The sequence below is a fragment of the Chelonia mydas genome, chromosome 1, assembly GCF_015237465.2.
Source record: "Chelonia mydas isolate rCheMyd1 chromosome 1, rCheMyd1.pri.v2, whole genome shotgun sequence".
NCBI lineage: Eukaryota > Metazoa > Chordata > Testudines > Cheloniidae > Chelonia > Chelonia mydas.
In genome coordinates this window covers 147930824-147953451 of record NC_057849.1, presented here as the reverse complement: position 1 = coordinate 147953451, position 22628 = coordinate 147930824, and the positions used below count along the sequence as shown (strand labels likewise).

General features: G+C 40.1%; 1 protein-coding gene across 1 annotated transcript in view; it reads left to right on the top strand.

Moving 5' to 3' along the window:
• CFAP47 (cilia and flagella associated protein 47) overlaps window positions 1-22628 on the top strand; it is a 642446-nt gene that overhangs the window by 477694 nt on the left and 142124 nt on the right. Inside the window, exons 52-54 of the mRNA XM_037902107.2 lie at window positions 153-328; window positions 2524-2631; window positions 11157-11268. Coding sequence (XP_037758035.1) covers window positions 153-328; window positions 2524-2631; window positions 11157-11268 — 396 coding nt within the window. The remainder of the gene's footprint in view (window positions 1-152; window positions 329-2523; window positions 2632-11156; window positions 11269-22628) is intronic.

Below are 22628 nucleotides of genomic sequence, written 5' to 3'. Positions count from 1 at the left end.
TGGTGCATTTACTTTATATTAATTTGTTATCAAATTAAATATGGCCTATGTGCTATTAAATTCAATTAATGTAGAAGCATCTTCCTTACATCATCTTTGACGAACTTCTTTGACAGTGAAAGTCCTATAATTCATTCATTTTGTGTTCCTAGGATACCATTGGCATTGAAATTCCCGTCACTAATCCTACACATGAAACTCTACGGTTAGATGTATTGTTAATGGGTGCTGCACTTAGTGGAGAAACAATTCTTGTTCTTCAGCCAAAAGAAACTCTTTCCTATGAAGTAAAGTATTCCCCAGCTGGTACTGGCACTTCAGAAGGAAGGTAAGATTCAGAGTGTAAACACGTGTATGTGCTTTATGATATTAAGTAAAAATATTGTCTCTAGACCCTACGATAATTCCTTGACCCAAGAATGTTACTTAGAAATATTTTGTGTTCTCTGTATTACTTTTTTAACATTAGATATATCAACACAAACCTGCCACTTTTTTTGAATAAATCTGATGGCTGATAGGCAGATGACAATTCTTTGATGGATATCACTTGAGTTATGTGTACATTTTCTTAGATTTTCTGATATTAAAGTAATATCTATTCCAAATTATGGACTTCAAATTAATTGTTAATTTTGTCACTTGCCATAAAGGGAGTGACCTGGAGCCATCTTTCTGCAGAAAGGGAACTAAACTAAAATGACTTCACTAAAAACAGGTGAAGAACCCTTTATCAGTCTTCATGGAAATCTATTTAGCTTGAGAATTCCCCATTAATTAGAAATGATCTTCTTAATGAATATGGAGAAGATTTAAATTAAAGATGTTTCACCACATTGGAAACTCAGTCTGTGCAGTATGATGATTACCAGTGATGAGACTGATGACCTTTTGGTCTTGGTTTCAGAGTTGCTGCCACTGATCATAATTCTCAGCTGAACTAGTAACGGCAGGCTGCTGAACGCTGCAGAATTGTAAGAGTTTTTCTGAGGGCATTGTTAATTAAACATTAGTTGGCTGAAGTTCACCAAAATAAGCAGTCCCGAAAGCAATTGTTCAAATTGTTCTTATTGATTTTCCCAAGAAAAAGAATACTGCCAAGTATTATTGCACTACAGCTTTCAGAGGCTATAGTTTTATAGAAATGACCACTGTTAACATTCTAGTAAAATTTTCAGAGACAAGATACAGAACTGATCATTTCTGAAAGCTGAGAATGAAAATATATTTTATTTTGCTGTGTCAGAATATTCTGGTGGAGTATTTTTTTCAAGTTCATAATTTTCAGATAACAAGATATGTGCTTTTAACTTGACAGATCTATGGGGCAGTTCTTGGTTTCAGCTGATCTGCAGCGTGCAGGTCAAGGGGGCATGTGCAAAGGTGGTGTAAATTTTGCACTACCCTGATCCTGTTATAGCTCTGTGCAAAGCTGGTCTCCCTGTGTCATGCTAGAGCAACCTGAGGTCTGCCCTAAATTAAATCAGGGACAAACAGTTCTGAGGGTCTGAAAATGCAGTCAGGAATTGGCCTGGCAAGTGCAGCCAGGCTACTACCTCTTTACCGTGTTTATGCCAGCAACTGGGAGGAAGAGTGCTGAAAAATCCCTTATGGTTGCTCTGCTATCATCTTTACACTTGAGTGATCTTCCCTGCTAGCATAATGCTGACTTCAAAGCCAGTTTATGCTAGGGGTGCAGTGTAAAGTGGTCACAGTGAATAGTCTTCAGAACTCATGTCTCTTTGTTTAAAACAGGAGCTGATCCGTCATGCAGCTCAGGTTTGCACATTGTATTTTTAGCTGTTAGAGTGGTTTAACGTGTTCACTGTAATTTTATTTCACTTATTTTTGTGATTCTCCTGGCCACAAAATGAGAGAGCGAGAAAAACAAAACTGTAACAAGAAAGGAATGTGTTGAAATGCCTGCCACAAAAATACACTACTCTAAGTAATCACATAGCAACAGAAAACTTTCAATCCTGACAAGATTTGATTGTAGAATAATGAATATGCCATTCAAACATATCCATTTGTCATGTTCTTATATATATTTCAGTTTTGATCTCTTAGGTTTTTAAAAGTATTTTCCTTTTAAAATGGACTAATGATGTCTCCCTATTTTATTTTTAGATAATGTAGCAGGTCTCCAAACGTCAAGTAGCAAACTGCTGTGATATTTGAATTAAATTAAAATTTGCTGCTATAAGTTAAAGTTGGAGATGTATTCTAGTTTTTCTGCTTTTAATATAAAAACTGCCATTTTTCAACTGAAAAGTTAAGAAAGATGAAGCCTGTTGATTGCCCATGGATCTCCATAAAGATCACTGTTCATTTGTGATGGGTGTATCCAGATATTCTCTGGAGCCATATAGAACTCTTAGTAGAAAATTCGACAAGCTAACAAAGGGGTCATTGTGTTGAACTCCATTATTTTTTCTGAAATTCTAATTTGTGCTTTTATCAATCTGGACATTATAGAAAAAGACATCTCAGACAGAACTTTGTTTATATCTCTGTCTTCAGTGTCATATTCCTGTCGGAGATGGTTGGGGAGTTTTGGTATGCACTGAAGCTGACTTCAGAGAAACCATTGCCAACTACATTACCTGAAATAGAATGTGAGCTTGGAAAGTAAGTACAGCATCATACTTCAATTTAATTTGTTCCTTGGTATCAATATCTAATATAAAACATACAAACAAGTACGCATTCTGGAACTATAGCTGATTACATCTAGATGTACCATATTATTATTTGTGTTACCATAGCACCTAGCTTCCCTAGTAATAATGGTCAAACTTGTACAGTCAGGATCTTCACAGATTGTGTCTTTAATATATTATGATACGTATTGAATTCTGCTTGTGGAAGGGTAATTTAATTGGAATTAAACTAATTATACGACTCTATATAAATTTCTCTTAAACAGCTGCAGAATTTAGTAGCAAATTATCCATATGGTAGCCTTTTTCTTACTTAATTTGAATTTAGTAATTTTGAATTAAATTACTTTGTGTTCAGCTCCTGTTGCTGCAGTTTCAAGCTCAAGAGAGTGAATATCACCTCTGGTGCTTTTCTCAATTTTGCAGACTCCAGGAACACACAGAGACCAAGGATAGTGACCGCAGACACAACCACAAGTAAAAAGTCTTATCTGTACTACAAGTTTTATGGAAGCAACAAGTAAAGTTAAAATTACCCATGCATATATAAATCCTACAAAAACCCATGCAATGCCTAAGATTAGTCATACTCACATCCTCAAAGATATTCTAGGGTCTGATGGATATCTCAACAGATGATCGATAGAGGGACGGTTCCTCCTCGGGTTTCCCTTGGGTCTTCCCACTTTTGCCCAACCAGGGTACTTCTTTTACATTGTTATTCTGACCATGCCACACACTTTATGCATATGCATGAGTGTTTCAACTCTTTTCCTTATGTGTACTTCCACATCCCATAAATATTGCCCTATTTTTCATAGCTTGTTTCTTAGTTCCCTTTATCCTCATTAGCATCTACTCACAACATGCATCCATGGTAACCTGCGGTCAAAGCAGGGCATTCCATAATGTTACAGTTAGGTGTCTTGTGGTCTTGCACATTACTTTGTGGTATGCCACAGTCTTTTCTTCCCACAAAATCATCTTTTACAGTAATCTTGCAGCCTTACTGTCATAGGGTTATTTCTAGGTCACCCTCTCATGTCAAGCATTATTAAGCTACAGCCTAGTATGGTTAAGTTAAAATCTTTGAGGCCTCAGCCTGTAGGCCTTGCATTCCAGCCATGCTTTACTTACAAATCTAATACACACATCACTCCTAAACACTTGTCAATCTTATACTCCTATAATCCTACAATTTAAATCTATTTAGCATACATTGACCTAGAGTATGACCTAGCATATGAGCTGACCATAACACTGAATAATGCAATGATAAATGGATAATAAAATGAACTAATTGGCTACTATACTATAGAATTCTGCAGGTTGTCTTAAACACTCTCTATGAAAAGGTACCATTCTCTATTAAGTTATATAGGACTTTCCTTTCCTAATCATGGACCTTCCCCGGTGGCCTATTTTATAAATTGTGAACACTGCTTACCACCTCCTCACCCTCCAGAGATGTGAAGTACTGAAGTTTCTTTCCTGCAGACCTTACAGGTGTACATGAACTCTGCTTCTGTTCAGGAGGTGCATCTCCAGAGGCTGTATGCAGTAGTGATCCTCTTGTCTTTTTCCTCCTATAAAATTTCACCTTACATTCCCACAACATAATTTACTCTCAAAACATACTTGCAGCTTTTAGGGTCAGGTTTTCAAAAGCTTTCAGCATCCACAACTGGGGCCAAGTTTTCAAAAGTGCTCAGCAACTAGAAGCTCTCCAACAATGGGAGCTGCTAGATGTTGTACACTTTTTTGAAAACCTGGACTCATGTTTTGGTGTTATCTTTAGCTATGTCAGCTATGTGATCAGTGGCACTGAGAGACTTTTTTTACGGTGGGGGTGGTGAAAGCCAGTATTCCCCAATTACCTCGTGCCCCCCCTTACCCCCCCCCCACCCAGGTTGGGGCCAGGAGTGGGGCTGTGGCTCCAGGAGGGGCGGAGAGCATGGCAGGAGTAAGGGGGGACTGGCGTAGACCATAGCTGGGGTAGGTACGGAGCCCTGGGCACGGGGCTGGCTGCAGCCAGGACCCTGGGTGCCGGGACCAGGACTGGATCCCCGAGCGTGGGGCCAGTGGCAGCTGGGACCCCAGGTGTGGGGCTTGGATCGGAGCCAGTAGCAGAGCTGGGTGGAGCTCCCCCCGGGGGCTGACCCAAACCTCAGCCACGCCCCCCAAAACGTTCCTCAGCAATCCCTTGGAGGGGGGCATGCCGCACAGATTGGGGACCTCTGCTGTAAAGCAAGTATATGCTTTTGGCAGCACCGGGCAACTTTTCACAATGAAACCTGGGAGTGCTGCAGCACCCCCCCACTCCTAGTTTCCACACCTGTGTATATGATTAGTGATGTGTGTGTTGAAAGAGTTTATAATAACTTAAGGATAAAGTGACATTTTGTCTGTCTAAATTATTGGTAAATGGATAGATGAACTGAAAGGAAATATGTGTAAAATACCATAGCTGCTCCTTTCCATATCTTTTAATACATAAATGTTTTTAATGTTTTTGCATAATGTTTAAAACAGTAGCTTTAAAAACCTTTCAGGTAACAAACTGTGTATGACCTGCGACAGGTGGGATTAATATGACTGAGAATAGCCTTTGCAGTTATGCTTTGATAGGATAAAATTGCAAATGCTGTGCATCCTCGGGTTTCAGATCTAAAGCTTACCACCAGTTGTGATCAAATATAAATCTTCTCTCTTGGTATAGACTTGCACAATTAGGTATATGATAAGGAGTTTATGCTCTTTCACATGAAGCATCTGGCATTGACAACTGTTTCACACAAGCCTAAATGGACAATTGGTCTGCTCCACTATGGCAATTCCTACTTTAGTATGCATAATGAAAGTATGCATTGGAGAGGATTAGCGCTGTTAAATACAACACTTGCCCGTCAGAAATATTATTTGACATTCATTGACTTTCAGGATTCTACTTTCAAATGAAATTTTGTGTTACTTTACAAGTAAGTGTATGCGATTCTAGTCCCTTCACACTGATAGATGAACACATCTGCATAGGACACCCGTGCATCATAGAAGAAAAACATAAGAGGAATGGTGAAGGAGCAGATTTTTTTTTAAATAAAGTAAAAGCAAACAAATAAACAGTAGTAGACATTATATGTGAGAGAAACTCTAACAAAATGGATTAAAATAGCTTGCAGTACACTTCTCAACCCTCTTTCCTTGCTTTAACTTTTATCTCTTTTTCATACTCCTGGCTTCATGCTGCCCCCTACTTTCTGTCCAGCAAAGGCCCTCCTCAGTTCTCTCCTCAAATTTACTTATTCCAGAAATCCTGTCCTATCTTCTCTTCATGAATAATCTGTCCATACTCACCACTTCCTGAACTGCTATCCCATGTTTTGTCCCATACCCTGCAAAGCCATATTCATGGGAATAGCCACTTTAACCATAATAGAATTCCTTATATTAGTAAGGAGCCAGATGAGTAGCTTAAACTCTTAGCTGAATCAAGGCCTTTAAATTAGGCAGCATATCTGTTTGTAAAGTTCCATGTAAATTTAATAATAAAAGAACATATTTAGTTTTTTATGGATCTGCGTATGATAAATGATCTTCAACAGTAATTAAATTTTTAAAAAGTTTAAAATTATTTGTCATTGCCACTTTTTGGAGAAAGTGTTAAACCACATCCTCAGAGTTTGGGTGACATTTTGTACAACCTTGTATTAATCTTTGAGATAATTTAGGGCCTTACGAACAAAATGAGCAACTTGAACATGATTTATACATCCATAAATGGGGGGAGGGATAGCTCAGTGGTTTGAGCATTGGCCTGCTAAACCTAGGGTTGTGAGCTCAATCCTTGAGGGGGACATTTAGGGATCTGGGGCAAAAATTGAGGATTGGTCCTGCTTTGAGCAGGGGGTTGGACAAGATGATCTCCTGAGGTCCCTTCCAACCCTGATATTCTATGATTCTATATACATGTAGTTAATACAATTTAATATGCCTAACATTCGCTTTAAGGGAATATTAATGTTATAACTTGTTTTAATATGATATTCTTAAAAGTAGCAAAAACTCTGTGACAGAGGAGCAGAACATGGAGATGCTTTAAAAGGAAATACTTAAATAAAGAAGGACGTTCAAATAAACTCTAAACATTTCTAACAATTATTGTGAGATGTATTAACTACAGTTCACAAATGGTACATTAAAATTAGGGCTGTCAACTGCAGTTAACTCAAGCAATTAATGCAAAGCAAATTAATTAGATTAAAGTGATTAATTGCAGATTTAATCGCACTGTTAAACAGTAATAGAATACCAATTTAAATTTCTTATAAATATTTTGGGAAGTTTTTCTACATTTTCAAATATATTGATTTCAATGACAACACATAATACAAAGTGTACAGTGCCCACTTTATATTATTTTTATTACAAATATTTGCACTATAAAAAAGATAAAAGAAATAATATTTTTCAATTTACCTCATACAAGTACTGTAGTGCAGTGGTTCTCAAACTGTGGGTTGGGACCCCAAAATGGGTTGGGACCCCATTTTAATGGGGTCGCCAAGACTGGCATTAGACTTGCTGGGGCCCAGGGTCCAAGGCCAAGCCCCACTGCCTGGGGTAGAAGTCCAAGGGCTTTGGCTCTGGGCGACAGGGCTCAGACTTCGGTTTCAGCTGTGAGCAGCGGGGCTCAGGTTCAGCCCTGGGCAGTGGGGTTCAGGTTACAGGCCTCCTACCTGGAGCTGAACCCTCAGGGTTTGGCTTTGGGGCCCCCCTGCCTGGTGCATGGAGGCTTGGGCTTCAGCACAGGGCAGCGGGGCTTGGATGGGCTCTCCCCTTTTGGGGTCATATAGTAATTTTTGTTGTCAGAAGGGGATCCACAGTGCAATGAAGTTTGAGAACCCCTGTTGTAGTGCAATCTCTTTAGAGAAAGAGCAACTTACAACTGTGGATTTTTTTTTCTCATAACTGCACTCAAAAACAAAGCACTCTAAAATTTTAGAGCCCACAAGTCCATTCAGTCCTAGTTCTTGTTCAGCCAATTGCTAAGACAAATAAGTTTGTTTACATTAACAGGAGAAAATGCTGCCTGCTTCTTATTTACAGTGTCACCTGAAAGTGAGAACAGGCATTTGCATAGCACTGTTGTAGGTATATACGTGCCAGATATGCAAAGCATTCGTATGACCCTTCATGCTTCAACTTGTAGATTTTTATCTTTTTTACAGTGCAAATATTTGTAATAAAAATAATATAAAGTGAGCACTGTACACTTGGTTTTCTGTGCTATAATTGAAATCAAGCTATTTGAAAATGTAGAAAAACATCCAAAATATTTACAATAAATTTAAATTGGTTTTCTATTATTATTTAACAGTGCGAATAAAACTGCGATTAATCATGACTATATTTTTAAGTCCCCCGATTAATTGTGATTACTTTTTAAAATCATTTGACAGGCCTAATTAAAATGCATAATTTTTCTCATTGATCTACTAAGAAGGAATTCTTTTTTAGGCAGGAAAAAAGATACTATAATATTTTAAAAGATCCAGCATGCATAATAAATTATTTTATAATGGCTATAGAGGAAAAATGAGATAAATTTAAAATAATATTGGTCATTAAAAATAGATCAAAAGCTAAAGCAATTAACTGTTAAAATTTAATTATCTCCATTAGTTAAATGGACATAATATTTTTTTTATTTTAAATAGCAATTATAAAATGCCTTTTTACATTGAGCCCCTTTACAAGTGCATACACACACATCTTGAAGCTGTTTATAAAACTGTCAGAGCACCTGTGCAAGTTACAACCATTAATGTGAAAGAATATTCCAGATACCCTTCATTTAATGAACTATTGTATTGTTTAAATGGAAATCATGCATATTTTGTTTTGCCACTGAAATTTGAAGTAGTTTTATTTATAAAATAAAATGCATTCTAATAAATGTCGTTGAAATATTTCAAATAGCAGTTGCCCTTATATTTTAAACTCAACACTATGAAGTTGTAAATGAAGCTGATTTATTATGAATTGATGTACCATGCTATTTTAAATATACACCTGCTTTGTAATATTTGCAAAGCGTATTTTGGTACACTGTACTGTATAATAGGAGTGCTCCCTTTGTCTGTCCCCCAAATAGTTTCTTTGTTACAAAAAGCAAAAAGTAGAGATGAGTGTTACATCCTTTTTGAAATTCTGCGGATAGTTTGGAAAATAACACTTTTTTTCTTTCGTAAAACTGTTGGTTGTTTGTGTTTTTTGTTTTGTTTTCTTCTTCAGATTGGCTTCTTTGGAATGTTTTTGGTTGTCTCTCATAAAATTTTGTTCCCCTCATGAGTCCGTTCCTTATCAATATAATTAAATTGTATGATATATCTCCATTTTCATTTTGAGGAAATCAAAGAATGTGGGTCTTTTGTCTCATGGTAACACTACTCTATTGAAAAGCAGTAGTCTGAAGGAATATCTAAGTCTCCCATGTATTCTTGATTATCCCTGAGACTGAGAAATCCACTAGTAGAGTTCTTGGTAAGTGTTAGGCATGAGAGAACTGCTTCTCGACTGTTGGGAGTTTAGGCCCTAACAATGTAACCTGCTGTACTCAGGTAGAGTGCTAGACCTGTGTGGAACCCCACTGAAATCAACATATTATTAACATACGGGGGGGGGGGGCATCTACAGCACTGAGAAAGATGCAGGATTGGGACCTCAGGTCACAATCCTAAAATTTGATTGAAATGTCTTTCCTTTTATGGACTATTGCTTTTTACAAAAAAGTTGTGTAGTTTGGATGTGGTTAACTTGCTCTACCAAGGGAAAAATATATGGAGCAATCAGGCAGTTGACCTGTCATAGCTTTGGATTGATGGGTATCTCTGTATTGGAGATACCTGAATGAATGCAAAACCAAGGTGTGCATCATATTATTCAAACTTTTCCTTAATTACTATTTCCACTGATCCACCTTGAATCTATTTTATATGTCCCTTGTCGTTATAACCAGCATGTGATTTATGGTCAACATTCCCATAAATGGGATTATTATATTATAGTAGTATGGGCAAAATAATAGGAATCTTAGAATAACTAGTGATCTCTTCCTTTGAAAATAATATATCCTACAGAACACATCCTATCTCCATGTATTTGCTTATAAGAGGATAAGAAAAAAATGCAGATTGCAAGGTATAGTGCTGGCTGATTTAAAGCACACCACTCCCACAACCCCTGTAATGCAAGTTTTGCTCTGACTGTCACTGTACTCATTAAAATCCATACTCTACATTTTAAATATAATTAGTCATTATATTGTAATGAGCAATGTCACTGTTGTGTAAAGTGAAATGGTTTCATAGATTCATAGATATTAAGGTCAGAAGGGACCATTATGATCATCTAGTCTGACCTCCTGCATAATGCAGGCTACAGAATCTCACCCACCCACTCCTGCAATAAACCTCTACCTATGTCTGAGCTATTGAAGTCCTCAAATCATGGTTTAAAGACTTCAAGGTGCAGAGAATCCTCCAGCCAGTGACCCATACCCTGTGCTACAGAGGAAGGCGAAAAAACCCCAGGGCCTCTTCCAATCTGCTTTGGAGGAAAATTCCTTCCCGATCCCAAATATGGCGATCAGCTGAACCCTGAGCATGTAGGCAAGATTCACCAGCCAGATACCCAGGAAAGAATTCTCTGTAGTAACTCAGATCCCACCCCATCTAACATCCCATCACAGGCCATTGGGCCTATTTACCATGAATAGTTAAAATGGTCTTTCAGTTCATGTGGGAGCAGTGAGGGGAGTGAATAGGAGGGAGTGGGAGAACCTGCTTTTAAATGGGCAGGCATAGTACAGAAGTCTTGTTCAAATGTTCAAAGACACAAAGTGATCAAGAAGAATTACTGCTTAGTGGCAGTAAATCTAAAGCTATTGGAGATATCATTTAATTACTAGCTTATTTTGACCATTACTTAGAGGAAAAAGAAATGCAGGTATCCTCATTTATCATCTGATTATCATTAATTTCTATGCAGTTATTTTCTCTGAGGGCAGACACTGCAGTCTGGTTATGGACTATAAATGTGTGGTATAGTATAAATGTAATCATTTTACTTTCTGTTATCAAATCCTTCTGGTGGCTTTGAAAGTTGTGAAATAACCACATGGCTAAAATGAGTGACACTAAAATTAGTCCTAGTCCTAGTGAGTGAGTTCATAAATCAAAGAGAATAGAGTGCAGAAGTAAAACTGAAGTGGTGGTCACTTAATGTAATCACAAGCAGGTATTGTAGGGCATAAAGTTAATATATTTTATCACTATTCTTAATACTATTAAGTACTTGTTACTGCTATTGAACACTTTGAAACTTAATTCTTGTTTTTCAAGTCAGCAAAAGCCATAAAAGTTTAACATTAGGCAATAATGGAACAAGTTTAGTAATTTATAATACCTTACTCAGATTTTATTTTCCTTTAAGATGGGTCCGTATGTATATCCCTCTGCTTAATCCTACGTATGAAACCCTAGAACTGGAAATTGTCAACAGCAATCCTGGAAATTTTTCAATAGAGACTGACCCAAGGAAACCTGTAAGTACTTAAAAAAACACCTGAAAAGATCCTTTTGCCTTCATGCAATAGGGACATAGTAGAGCTGTCCCTTCAAATTTTATTGATGAAACGAGTTAATTATGTAGTGCATTAAGAATATACAGCATTGTACAAGGGGTTAAATGTGCCATATAAATACATGCATCTGTCCTACAGAGGTTTACAGCCTAAAGGCAAGAGGAGACGTGAAACAATGCAATATGATCAGAAAATGAGCACAGTGTGGACATTTCTGGAGCACTTTGTGGAGTAGTTTTGTGAAGGAGCAGAGAGAGTGTGCTTGGCAAACACTGATTTGGGAAGGCATGAAGTCAGGTGGTGTGGGAGGCAAATGGAACAGTCAAGCAGTGGTGCTGGAACAGTTTGTATAGTGGGGGTACTGAGAGCCATTGAACCAAACTATAAACCCTGTATATGATGGAAACCACTTCAAGTCAGGGGGTGCTGCTGCACCTCCAGCACCCCTAGTTGCAGCCCCTATGCAATCAAGACAGAAGCTTGAGAAGATCATGGGAGTTAGAATGGGGAAAGAAAATGATGAGAAGAGATGTAGGTTAGGGCAGATTTGTGCAGGGAGTTGAGACCTGGGAGTGAACTCAGTGTGGAAAGAAAGAAGTTAGTGGAGGGGATCTGAGAAGAGCAGAGATGTGAGACTATCTTGGTAGCAGTGTATTGTATTGAATAGAGTAGAAAGAGAGGTGAGGCGCAGGGAAGCCAGAGAGCAGGGAGTTACTGTAGTGGAGATAAAAGATTACCAAAGCCTCAACCAAGATGCTAACAGCAGGGATGGAGAAAAAAGGATGCACTGTTAGAGATACTTTAGAGAAAGTAGTGACAAGAGCTGGTAAGAGTTTGGATATGGGGCAGGGGAGAGGGAATTTTTTATAGCTAAACTGGAAGTGTCTAGTCTCAAAAATAAAAGGTAGCAATACAAATAGAAAAAAAAATACAGTGGAGAACTGGAGACCTAATTGAAAACCTAATGAGTTCTGAGAGCTTTAAAGTCTTGCTCCATCAGGCAGTTAGTGATGAGCTCAGGATTCATTGGAAAATTTAAAAGTTTGGTAAATCCATACATGATAGTATTCAGAGTGTGCCTCTCTGAACAGTAGCACATATGTACACAGTATACATGCGCAGATACATCAGAACAGACAGGTTTCCAGTGTGAACATAAAGAGATCATGTAAATACAGTGCCTCCAAAACCACCATCTGCCTGAAACCTGGTTTGGATGCCTGCTACATTTTCCCTGGGGTAAAGAGGTTGGTTGAAATGATGACTGGGGTTGCACTGAAATTTTAGAACAGTCATTCAGTCAAGGGATTTCGGGGAAACAGGGAAATCAGTCAGTCCTCAGAAGGAACAGAATTCGTCTTACCCCAGTCAGCAAGAGAGAAACCGTGGATCAGTTAATTCCACAAATTGATGTTCACCTGGAGAACGTTTTCTTCCCCAAAAAGTCTTTAGCCTGTTACTATTATATACATCCTCTTTCCTTCCCCATCACTGGAGTCATTTACCTGCGGCCCCACAATCTGTAAGCTGGCCAACTTTTGTGTACTTTTAAGAACTGATTGATTGGTTTATGGATCTGCTGAGCACCTTCTGCTCCCATTGAAATGATTTGGCGCTACAGGTAGTCATCCTTCATGAAAATCAAGGCATTATTTTTAGAAATTTATGACTCCAAATAAACATTGTAGCTAACCCATAGTGTTTATTGTGTCTTGGGAGTTAGTGTTTGTGTAAGGGGCTAAGAATGAGTGGGTATTCTGAGGAAGGTGAGATTGTGAGTTTTATAGGGTACCTTGCATTAAATTTGTTTATCCAGCTTTTTGTTTTTAGTTTTCTTATCCCTCATTTAAACCATTCAGAGTTAACTATGCATCTGCTTTGTTTTCACCATCCAAGTTTGTGTATTTTCTCATACTTTAGACTGCAAGTATAGTTTCCATTACTGTAATTGGATAATTCCTGGTTTCCCTGTTAAGTGTCATGAAAGAGCGAAAACCTTGCATTCAGAGTGTGAATTCTCTTCCGCCAAGTGAAGGCACCCTGTGTTCTTAAATCTAGTAGGAAACTTTTCCTCTAGGAGACTCCTACAAGATTTCAGTAGTCTATTATCTCTTGCCTATAGTCTGAGCACTGCTTCCCAGAAGATAATGTACATGCCCAGGGACAATGGGTGGAGTGCTTATGGTGGAAGCATTACATAAAGAATACATAAAACAATGAAATTCACAGTTAAGACTAAAATTCTAATATAAACATGATTCCCCTTATCATTCGACATTGCTATAAACAGTGTTAAATGATTCAAAGACCCTGAAATAGTGCTGTGGCCAAGAAACTCTCTGTGCAGCTCAGGAATGGGCCTTCAAAATCATTTAAAGCCAGTTTTGCACTTCTCTGATTCTGATGCCATTCTGGTTTCCAAAGTAAATTGGAGCAGCCTGATAGCTACCTTAATTTTATACTATCTTCCAGTAGTTGAGGATCAATTTGGCAGTAGAGCCTGGGCCACACCACCCATCTTCCCACTCAGAGGAGGGTATAAGAGCTGCTGTGGCATTTCTGTGCCACCCTAGAATTTCCCATTCATCAGGGAATCTACAGGTGACCATTTAAAGTGGCTTTTGGGGCAGCGTGCATCATCAGAGTAGCACTAAGCTACCCTGATTTACAGGAAAACCAGACTTGAGAAATTAGGCTGAGAGTAAAAATTCAAACATACCTGTAACTTTTCTTGATGTTGCTGCCTACTGCCAAAAAAACCTTTAAAATTATTTTAATGTGGGTTTTGTTTTATTAATGTATTACAGTAAAAAACCCACTTAGGATCAAAATACTGTAAATTCAAGTTTAAAAAAAATCAGCATTACTTCTTGACTTGCTCCGTATTTTAGGTATCATATTACTTCAAGCTGAGCAAATAAGATGAAGAGTTACAGACTAACACGGTCACCACTCTGTATCAGCAAAAACAATGAGAAATCCTTGTGGCACCTTAGAGACTAACAAATTTATTTGGGAATAAACTTTCGTGGGCTAAACCCACTTCATCAGATGCATGGAGTGGAAAATACAGTGGCAGGTATATTTATACATAGTACATGAAAAGATGGGTGTTGCCTTCCCAGATTGGGGGTCAGTGCTAACGAGACAATTCAATTAACAGTAGAATACCAAGGGAGGAAAAATCACTTCTGTAGTGGTAATGAGGGTGGCTCATTTCAGACAGTTGACAAGAAGGTGTGAGTAACAGTAGGGGGAAATTAGTATGGTAAAATTAGGTTTTGTAGTGACTCATCCACTCCCAGTTTTTCTTCAGGCCTAATTTGATGGTGTCCAGTCTGCAAATTAATTCCGGTTCTGCAGTTTCATGTTGGAGCCTGTTTTTTGAAGTTTTTTTTGTTGAAGAATTGCCACTTTTAAGTCTGATATTGAGTGGCCAGAGAGGTTGAAGTGTTCTCCTACTGGGTTTTGAATGCTGTAATTCCTGATGTCAGATTTATGTCCATTTATTCTTTTGTGTAGAGACTGTTCGGTTTGGCCAATCTACATGGCAGAGGGGCGTTGCTGGCACATGATGGCATATATCACATTGGTAGATGTGCAGGTGAACAAGCCCCTGATGGTGTGGCTGATGTGGTTAGGTCCTATGATGGTGTCCCTTGAACAGATACACAGACAGAGTTGGAACCGGGGTTTGTTGCAGGGTTTGGTTCCTGGGTTAGTGTTTTTGTTGTGATGTGTGTAGTTGCTGGTGAGTATTTGCCCCAGGTTGGGAGGCTGCCTGTAAGCGAGGACTGGCCTGTCTCCCAAGGTCTGTGAGAGTAAGGGATCGTCCTTCAGGATAGGTTGTAGATCCTTGATGCACTGGAGAGGTTTTAGTTGGGGGCTGTAGGTGACGGTTAGTGGCATTCTGTTACTTTCTTTGTTGGGCCTGTCTTGTAGTAGGTGACTTCTGGGTACCCTTCTGGCTCTGTCAATCTGTTTCTTAACTTCACCAGGTGGGTATTGTAGTTTAGTCACTTTATTATCTGGAGTATATTATCACTTCATCATAAAATAATAGCAGAACACAACCAGCTTCTGGTTAATCATTTCACAAATCAGTATTTGAACTTATAGCCAAGTAGCATAATCTTGATTCATTATATTATTAGCTTGCTATATAGATAGATTTTGGAAGAACTCTGGAAGTTTCATATGTATTATGTTCAGATCATTAGCACAGAAATGGATTAGAGTTAATTATCTTGACTTCTGATTCCAGCAGATTGCATGTGATCAGTCCAGGCAGTTTAAAAATATCCTTTGTGCTTGCAGCCTAATTCATTACCTGGGGCTTAAGGGCAGGGGTGAAAGTAATTTAAAGGATTTACCAGTACTCCAGAGTCCTTGGGAGGGGGAGGGGCCTCAACTGGAAGAGATGTGGCCTCTACTGGAAGAGCCAGGACCTTTACATCCCCGGGCCCTTTAAATCAAGATTTAAAGGTCCCCAGGCTGGGACTGTGGTAGCAGCAGCTGGGAGCCCCAGACTCTTTAAATCACCCCGGAGCTACCAGCTGCAGAGTCAGCTGGGAGTCCCGGGGCTTGGGGGGTGATTTAAAGGGCCCAGTGCTCCAACTGCCGCTACCGCAGCAGAGCCCCAGGCCCTTTAAATAACCATCGGAGCCCCGGGGGCTCCCGGCTCCCACTGCTGCCCCGGGCTCTGGTGGAGCTTTAAAGGGCCCGGGGCTCCGCTGCAGTAGCAGCAGCCGGGAGCCAGCTCTGGTCCTTTAAATCACCACCGGAGCCCTGCTGCCGCTACCGCAGGGCTCCAGCAGCAGGCTTGCATGGCGATTTAAAGGGCTCTGGAGGGTAGGAACAGTGGGAGCCCCGGGTCCTTTAAATTGCCACCCGAGCCCTGGGGCTCCAGCAGCAGGGCTCAGGCGGCGATTTAAAGAGTCCGGGGCTCCATTTGCCGCTACCAACCCGGGTCCTTTAAATCATCCCCAGAGCCCTGCTGCCGGAGCCCGGGGGAGGCGACGGTGGGGCTCCAGCGGCGATATAAAGGGCCAGGGGCAGTAATGGTGGCCGGAGCCCCAGACCCTTTCAGTAGCCGTCAGAGCCCCACCACTGCTACCCCAGGGCTCCGGCAGGCTCCGGGGACGATTTAAAGGCCCCGAGGCGGTAGCGGCTACCGGAGCCCTGGACCCTAAATCGTCCCCAGAGCCCTGCTGCCGCTCCGGCAGCTATTTAAAGGGCCCAGGTCGGTAGTTGCCACAGGAGCCCTGGGCCCTTTAAATCACCATCTGAGACCCCTCCCACTGCTTCCCCAGGGATCTGGCAGCAGGGCTCTGGCGGCAGTTTAAAGGGCCCGGGGCACTGCCGGGAGCCCCAGGCCCTTTAAATTGCCACTTGGGGAAGCTGATCCGCCACGGCACAGCTCACAGGCTCTTGCCGGTACGCCATACCAGGGCTTACTGGCTTACTTTCACCTCAGCTTAAGGGTCACCAGTAGCCCTAGTACATTGTTTAGGAAAGATCCATTCAAAATTAAGTTATATAACTTTAAGAGCATTCAGTCCCAAATACAGTATAAGCACTGAACTTTGAAGTGGATTTTGAGTTACAATATCTACCTTTTTTTTTTCTTTCTTTCTTTTAAGTACAGTTTTAGAGCATTTGCTATAATCATCTTGCTGCTATTTTTTTACCTGGGGAATCTTCAGAGCCTTGAATATTCCACTTTCTCCCATTTTCCCCTTTTGTACTCAACCTTCCTCACGGCAGCCCTCCCTTTAGCACAGATAGCTGAGACCCCCCCTCTAGAGTTTATAAATAATATAATTTTTTAATGGCAAAGGGTGGTTGTTGGAAAGCAGTGTTAGATTTCCTCTTCTCCTTAGAGTATGGGCACATTGCAAGGAGAGTGATCACTTTAGATAAGCTATTACCAGCAGGAGAGTGGGGTGGGGGGAGGTATTTTTTCATGCTTTGTGTGTATATAAAAAGATCTGCTACACTTTCCACAGTAGGCATCCGATGAAGTGAGCTGTAGCTCACGAAAGCTTATGCTCAAATAAATTGGTTAGTCTCTAAGGTGCCACAAGTACTCCTCTTCTTTTTGCCCCCTTAGAATTTCAAGTTCTACACATTGTACAAGGGAGCACATTGTACTGGCAGTAGACCACTGTTATGACCCCTTTGCCTGGTTTTGTGAACTATAACCTGATACTTCAGGCAACAGTTTAGAATTATGCATCATGGCATGACAGTGGTCAGTACTGTCTGTTTCTGGCCCAGCCTTAGACTTTCTGTGAAATCTTCAGCAAATTAATTAACCTAAATGTTCCTGTTTTTCTCTACCTTTAAAAAAGGGATAATAGTGCTTACCAGCCAACATGGCAGTTCTGAGGCTACATGATTTTGTAAAGTATTTTGAGATAGTCTCAGATGAAAGGCACTGTTAAATATAAAATATTATTTTTATTTAAACAACAACTCAGAGATGGTGTTGTCCAGTTAAGGATGAGCAAAGTTTGAACAAAACTACTGTAGTAATTTTAAAATTATAAATATTTACAGTCAGGAAGTTTAGATATTCTCTATAGCTTTATTGTTACATCAGTTCAAATCTGGTCTGGCTGAGAATATTGGGCTGTCTCAACCTTTGGACCACCTTAATTTGGATCTCTCCAGTCATAGGATCATCTCATATGAACAAAATTGGAAGAAACATCTGTTCCTCACAGCTTTTTACAGCCTTAATGTCCCCTGCAGCACAGCTGTAGGAACTCGTGTAGTTCCCCACATAGACAACTGGTGTGTAAGAGGACAGTTTCCTCTGTCGACAGAATTTAGCACTCATACTGAATGTTTTAGTATATTTTGGACTAATCGGCCTTATTTGCTAGTGCTGATAGTTTAGAGAAACAGATCTGCATAGTCATATTATGGACAGAGAAGATAAACATCATAGAGGTAGAGACAGGCCTCTTTTAAAATACTCCCAGTATTCTTCCTTTGAGTGTTCTCTGTATATTCCCATGCATGGGATGCTCTGACCATTAGGAAGGGGGGAGGGATAGCTCAGTGGTTTGAGCATTGGCCTGCTAAACCCAGGGTTGTGAGTTCAATCCTTGAGGGGGCCATTTTGGGATCTGGGGCAAAAATTGGGGATTGGTCCTGCTTTGAGCAGGGGGTTGGACTAGATGACCTCCTGAGGTCCCTTCCAACCCTGATATTCTATGATTCTATGATTACAGCCTGAATGGTAAAATATACTAGTGGCTGTTGGAGCATCCATTTGCCTCCCTTACCCACTCCACTCTGCCAAACTCCAGACGTAGGGCTAGGGTTTAAAAGTAGCTTGGTGCTCCACTGCCTTAGTTACTTCAGTCAGGACCTGCTGGACAGTTACACTGTTGCTGTATGAGCCTTTTGGATCAGTAGTAGATAGCTTATATCAGTTACATAAGTACATAGGGTTACATAGCTTTATTTAGAGACAGTTAAAGGGATAACATGATGGATCAGAAGACTAAGAGCCTGGATTCTCATGTCCAGTGATATTCCCAGCATCAGATGCACATGCTAGATGCTTGGCATGTCTGAGGGAAGGGCATTCTCCCTCTAACTGACCGATCTGCTCAGTGTTTGCCACATGGGGAAAAGCAGTGAGACAAAACAGGCTCCAGGCAATTTTATTTCAGGATGCCCTGACAGCGGCGGTCCCTTCTCAGAGACCAGCTTTGTCAATGCCCCCATCTCCAGACTCTTCATCAGGCAAGAAGTGAGATTCAGCTCCTATGTCAGGTGCAGGATGCAAGAGAGCGAAGGATCTGAAAAAGAAGAAAAGGTCAGGATCAGTAAGTGACAGACTCTGTTTCCAGAGCTGTCTCATTTCAGAAAAACTTATTTGCAGTACCAAGGAAAAATTTGCAGCCATCCTCAGTGTTGGCCTCATTACCTAGAGCCAGTCTGAGAGAGAAGGACCTACAGGGACAGGATCTCATTATAGAATCAGTCTCTGATTCTCAGCATAGGTAGGAGCCATTCCTCTGTGGATTCAACAATATCAGATCTGGAGGTGCCTGTCCTGAGGGTGAGATCTAAGCACCCAATTAAGAGAAATGATGAGGGTTCAACCACTAATATGGCTTCAAATAGTGTTACTGTTAAAGCAGTAGTTCATCAGGTGGATCCGTCCATGGCTCTGTAGACAGCTGAGCCAGGTACTACATCTCGGAACATGTCAGGTGTGTTATTACAACCAGTCAGGCTGACTGCTTCTCCAAGAGTCAGCAAAGAACAGGAAAGGGTCAGGGGCTCTCTGCTGCTGCCTCTTCCAAAGACCCCTTTGGGGTCCCCAGAGAAGAACTTCTCTCTTTTCTCCTTTTCAAGAAGGTTATTGTCTCTAGTCCCATCTGAGCTACAAATGGATTGGGACTAGAAGAGGGATGTGGCTTACAGATGAGAACCAGGGAAAATGTATTATAATCAGTTCAAAGAAGCCCTGCTGGGTCCGCAGGCACAGAGATATTTCCAGCCAGATCCATTAGTGGGGTTTTTGCCTGAGTAGCATGTCACTCCTGGGGTAAGGAGGTCCCAGTGGCCATTTCTGGCACCTTACCAAGAAGGATCAATCTGTGGGGATAGACCTTCAGCAAGACAGTATCAGGAGGACATTCAATTGTCAGATCCAATGGATAAGGACCAGCCAATGACACTTACTCAGAACAAGTCACCTATGGAAATAAGTGAAATATTATCCAACAAGGAGGAACTAGAGGTGGCAGAGTCCAATTGAGAATTAAGACGTGCCTTCTCCAGATGAAAATGAGGGGAACGTCTCTGTATCATCATCATCCGAAGAGGCATTAGCCTTTCATGAGTTACTATCTCAAATGTGGAAGGTGTTAGATATTCCTTCTGTTTTTGTGGAGAAATCATCACAACCTAGCTTTGATATTTTCATGGCAGCAGCTAGTCAACAAGTCATTCTTCCCTGGTTAGAGGGATGGTTTCAGCCAGCAAAGTCAGCCTGAAATACTCCCTCAACTAGTCAGCCTCTATGTAAGAAGGAAGACAAATTATATAAAATATATGAGGACTTGCTGTGTTTCATACTCATCTGCCTCCTAAGTCATTGGTGGTCAAAGCAGCACTTCACAGATCAAAAAGTGCCCAAACTCACTCTACTCCATCATCTAAGGAAGGAAAGAGGCTAGATGTGTTAGGAAGAAAAATTATTTTCTTAAGCTACATTTTTAAACATGTGCAAATCCAACTATGAAGCTATCATGGCTAGGTACCAATACCATCTCTGGAGCAAAATGTCCTTTCTCCTTAATGCACTTCCAGAGGAACACAAAATTATCAAGTGCTATTTTGACTGAAAGATTGACTGTTGCTGAGAAACAGTTGCTAATGACTTTTGACTTCTCAGATACTTCAGCAAATCACTTTGGTTGTCTCAGTAAGGAGACATGCATGGTTAAGATCAATGTGACTCTGTCATGAGACAAACATGAGGCTTGAGGACCTTCCATATGAAGGAGAAAGTTTCTGTTTTAGTATTCAGACTTATGAAGTACTAGAGAAGATGAAAAACGTAAGATCTAGTGCCAGATTTTTAGGTTTCTTTAATACAAGGAAGAGGCCATATTCAATTCCATTACACAAGTATCAGAGGCATTACTCTCCTTCATCTCTTTTACTTCATTATGATTACCAGACGGGCATATCATTTCCAGCCTCAGCATAATTATAACTCACAACGCCAGTTATAATAGAGAAGAAATTTAAAACTCACAATAATAAATGGAAAGTTTTATCTTCTTCGTTCTCTATAGTTCCTCCAAGACATTAGATTTGACATGAGGACACGGAGTTTAAGCTAGTTCACTTAGACATTGTTTATTTGGGGACCGGTTAGAGGGTACACTTTTTTTTTCAATCCTCCTAGAACATCAGTAATGCTGACCATGGATACATGAACCCTAGGATGGGGAGCCCATATGAACAATGAATTGTTGGTCAGAGATCGTTGCTTATCAAAGGAAAGGAATATACACATCAATATTTTAGTACTGAGAGAAATCAGACTAGCTCTAAGGTCTTTTCTACCTCAATTCAAAAACAAACTAGTTCAGATAGTAACAGACAATAAGGCCAGGTTATATTATCTAAACAAGCAAAGGAGGATTCACTCTGTGAAATTATGCAGGGAGGTCAAGAGTTTTTAGGAGTACTGGGTAGTACACAATATTAAATCAGTAACCATTCGCATAGCAGGGGAATAGAACACCTTTGCAGGTCATATGAGCAGGTCATCAGGTCAGATGCACTAATAGTCCTTGAAGGATGAAGTAGTGAATCACTTCTTCAGTTTATAGTGGAACCCAATAATAGACGTGCTTGCATCAAGCAAAAACAAGAAATGTGAGAGATTGTTCCAGGGCAGGTAGAGACAAAGAATCAATATCTGATGCTTTTCTAATACACTTGGGTCAGTGTTTAATATATGCCTCCTCCGCATTTCCACTTATTCAGAGAATGATAAGATAAGACGGGACAAAGTCAGGATGATTTTAATAGCACCAGCTGGCCCAGACACCAGTGGTATCTGGATTTGATACATCTGTCAAGGATTAGTGGAACCTTTACTGCTGACACTGGACTTGTTGGCACAACAAACAGGGAAAGTCTACCATCTGAACCTTCAGTCCCTTCACTTGATTGCACGGGGATTAATGGGCTAGAATAAAGTCTTTAGATGGGCTAGAATAAAGTCTTTCATTAGAAGTACAAAATGTACTGTCCAATTCTAGAAAATAATACACATGAAAATGTGCTATAGTCTTAAATGGAAAAATTTTTTATTGTGGATTTCCATATATAATGTGGATCCTTATATGACACCAATTAATTATATATTAGAGTATTTATTGTATCTTAAGAAGACACCTCCTTTCATTATCTTCAGTTAAGGTTCATCTCTCAGCTATATCAGCATATCATGTACCTCCAGAAGGAAAATCAATTTTTACTGATGGTACAATTAAGAGGTTTTTAAAAGGCCTTAATTTGTATCCTCCAATAAGAACTCCTATGCCCTCCTGTGATCTGAATGTAGTACTAGCACAAATAATGAGACTTCCCTTTTAACAGCAGTGGGGAGCGGTTCTTTATTTCATCTATCTGTAAAAACATTGTTTTTTGTGGCAATCACTTCCATCAGACACAAAAGTGAATTGCCTGCATTAGTGACTGATTCATCATTGACTGTTTTCAGAGTAACAGCCGTGTTAGTCTGTATTCGCAAAAAGAAAAGGAGTACTTGT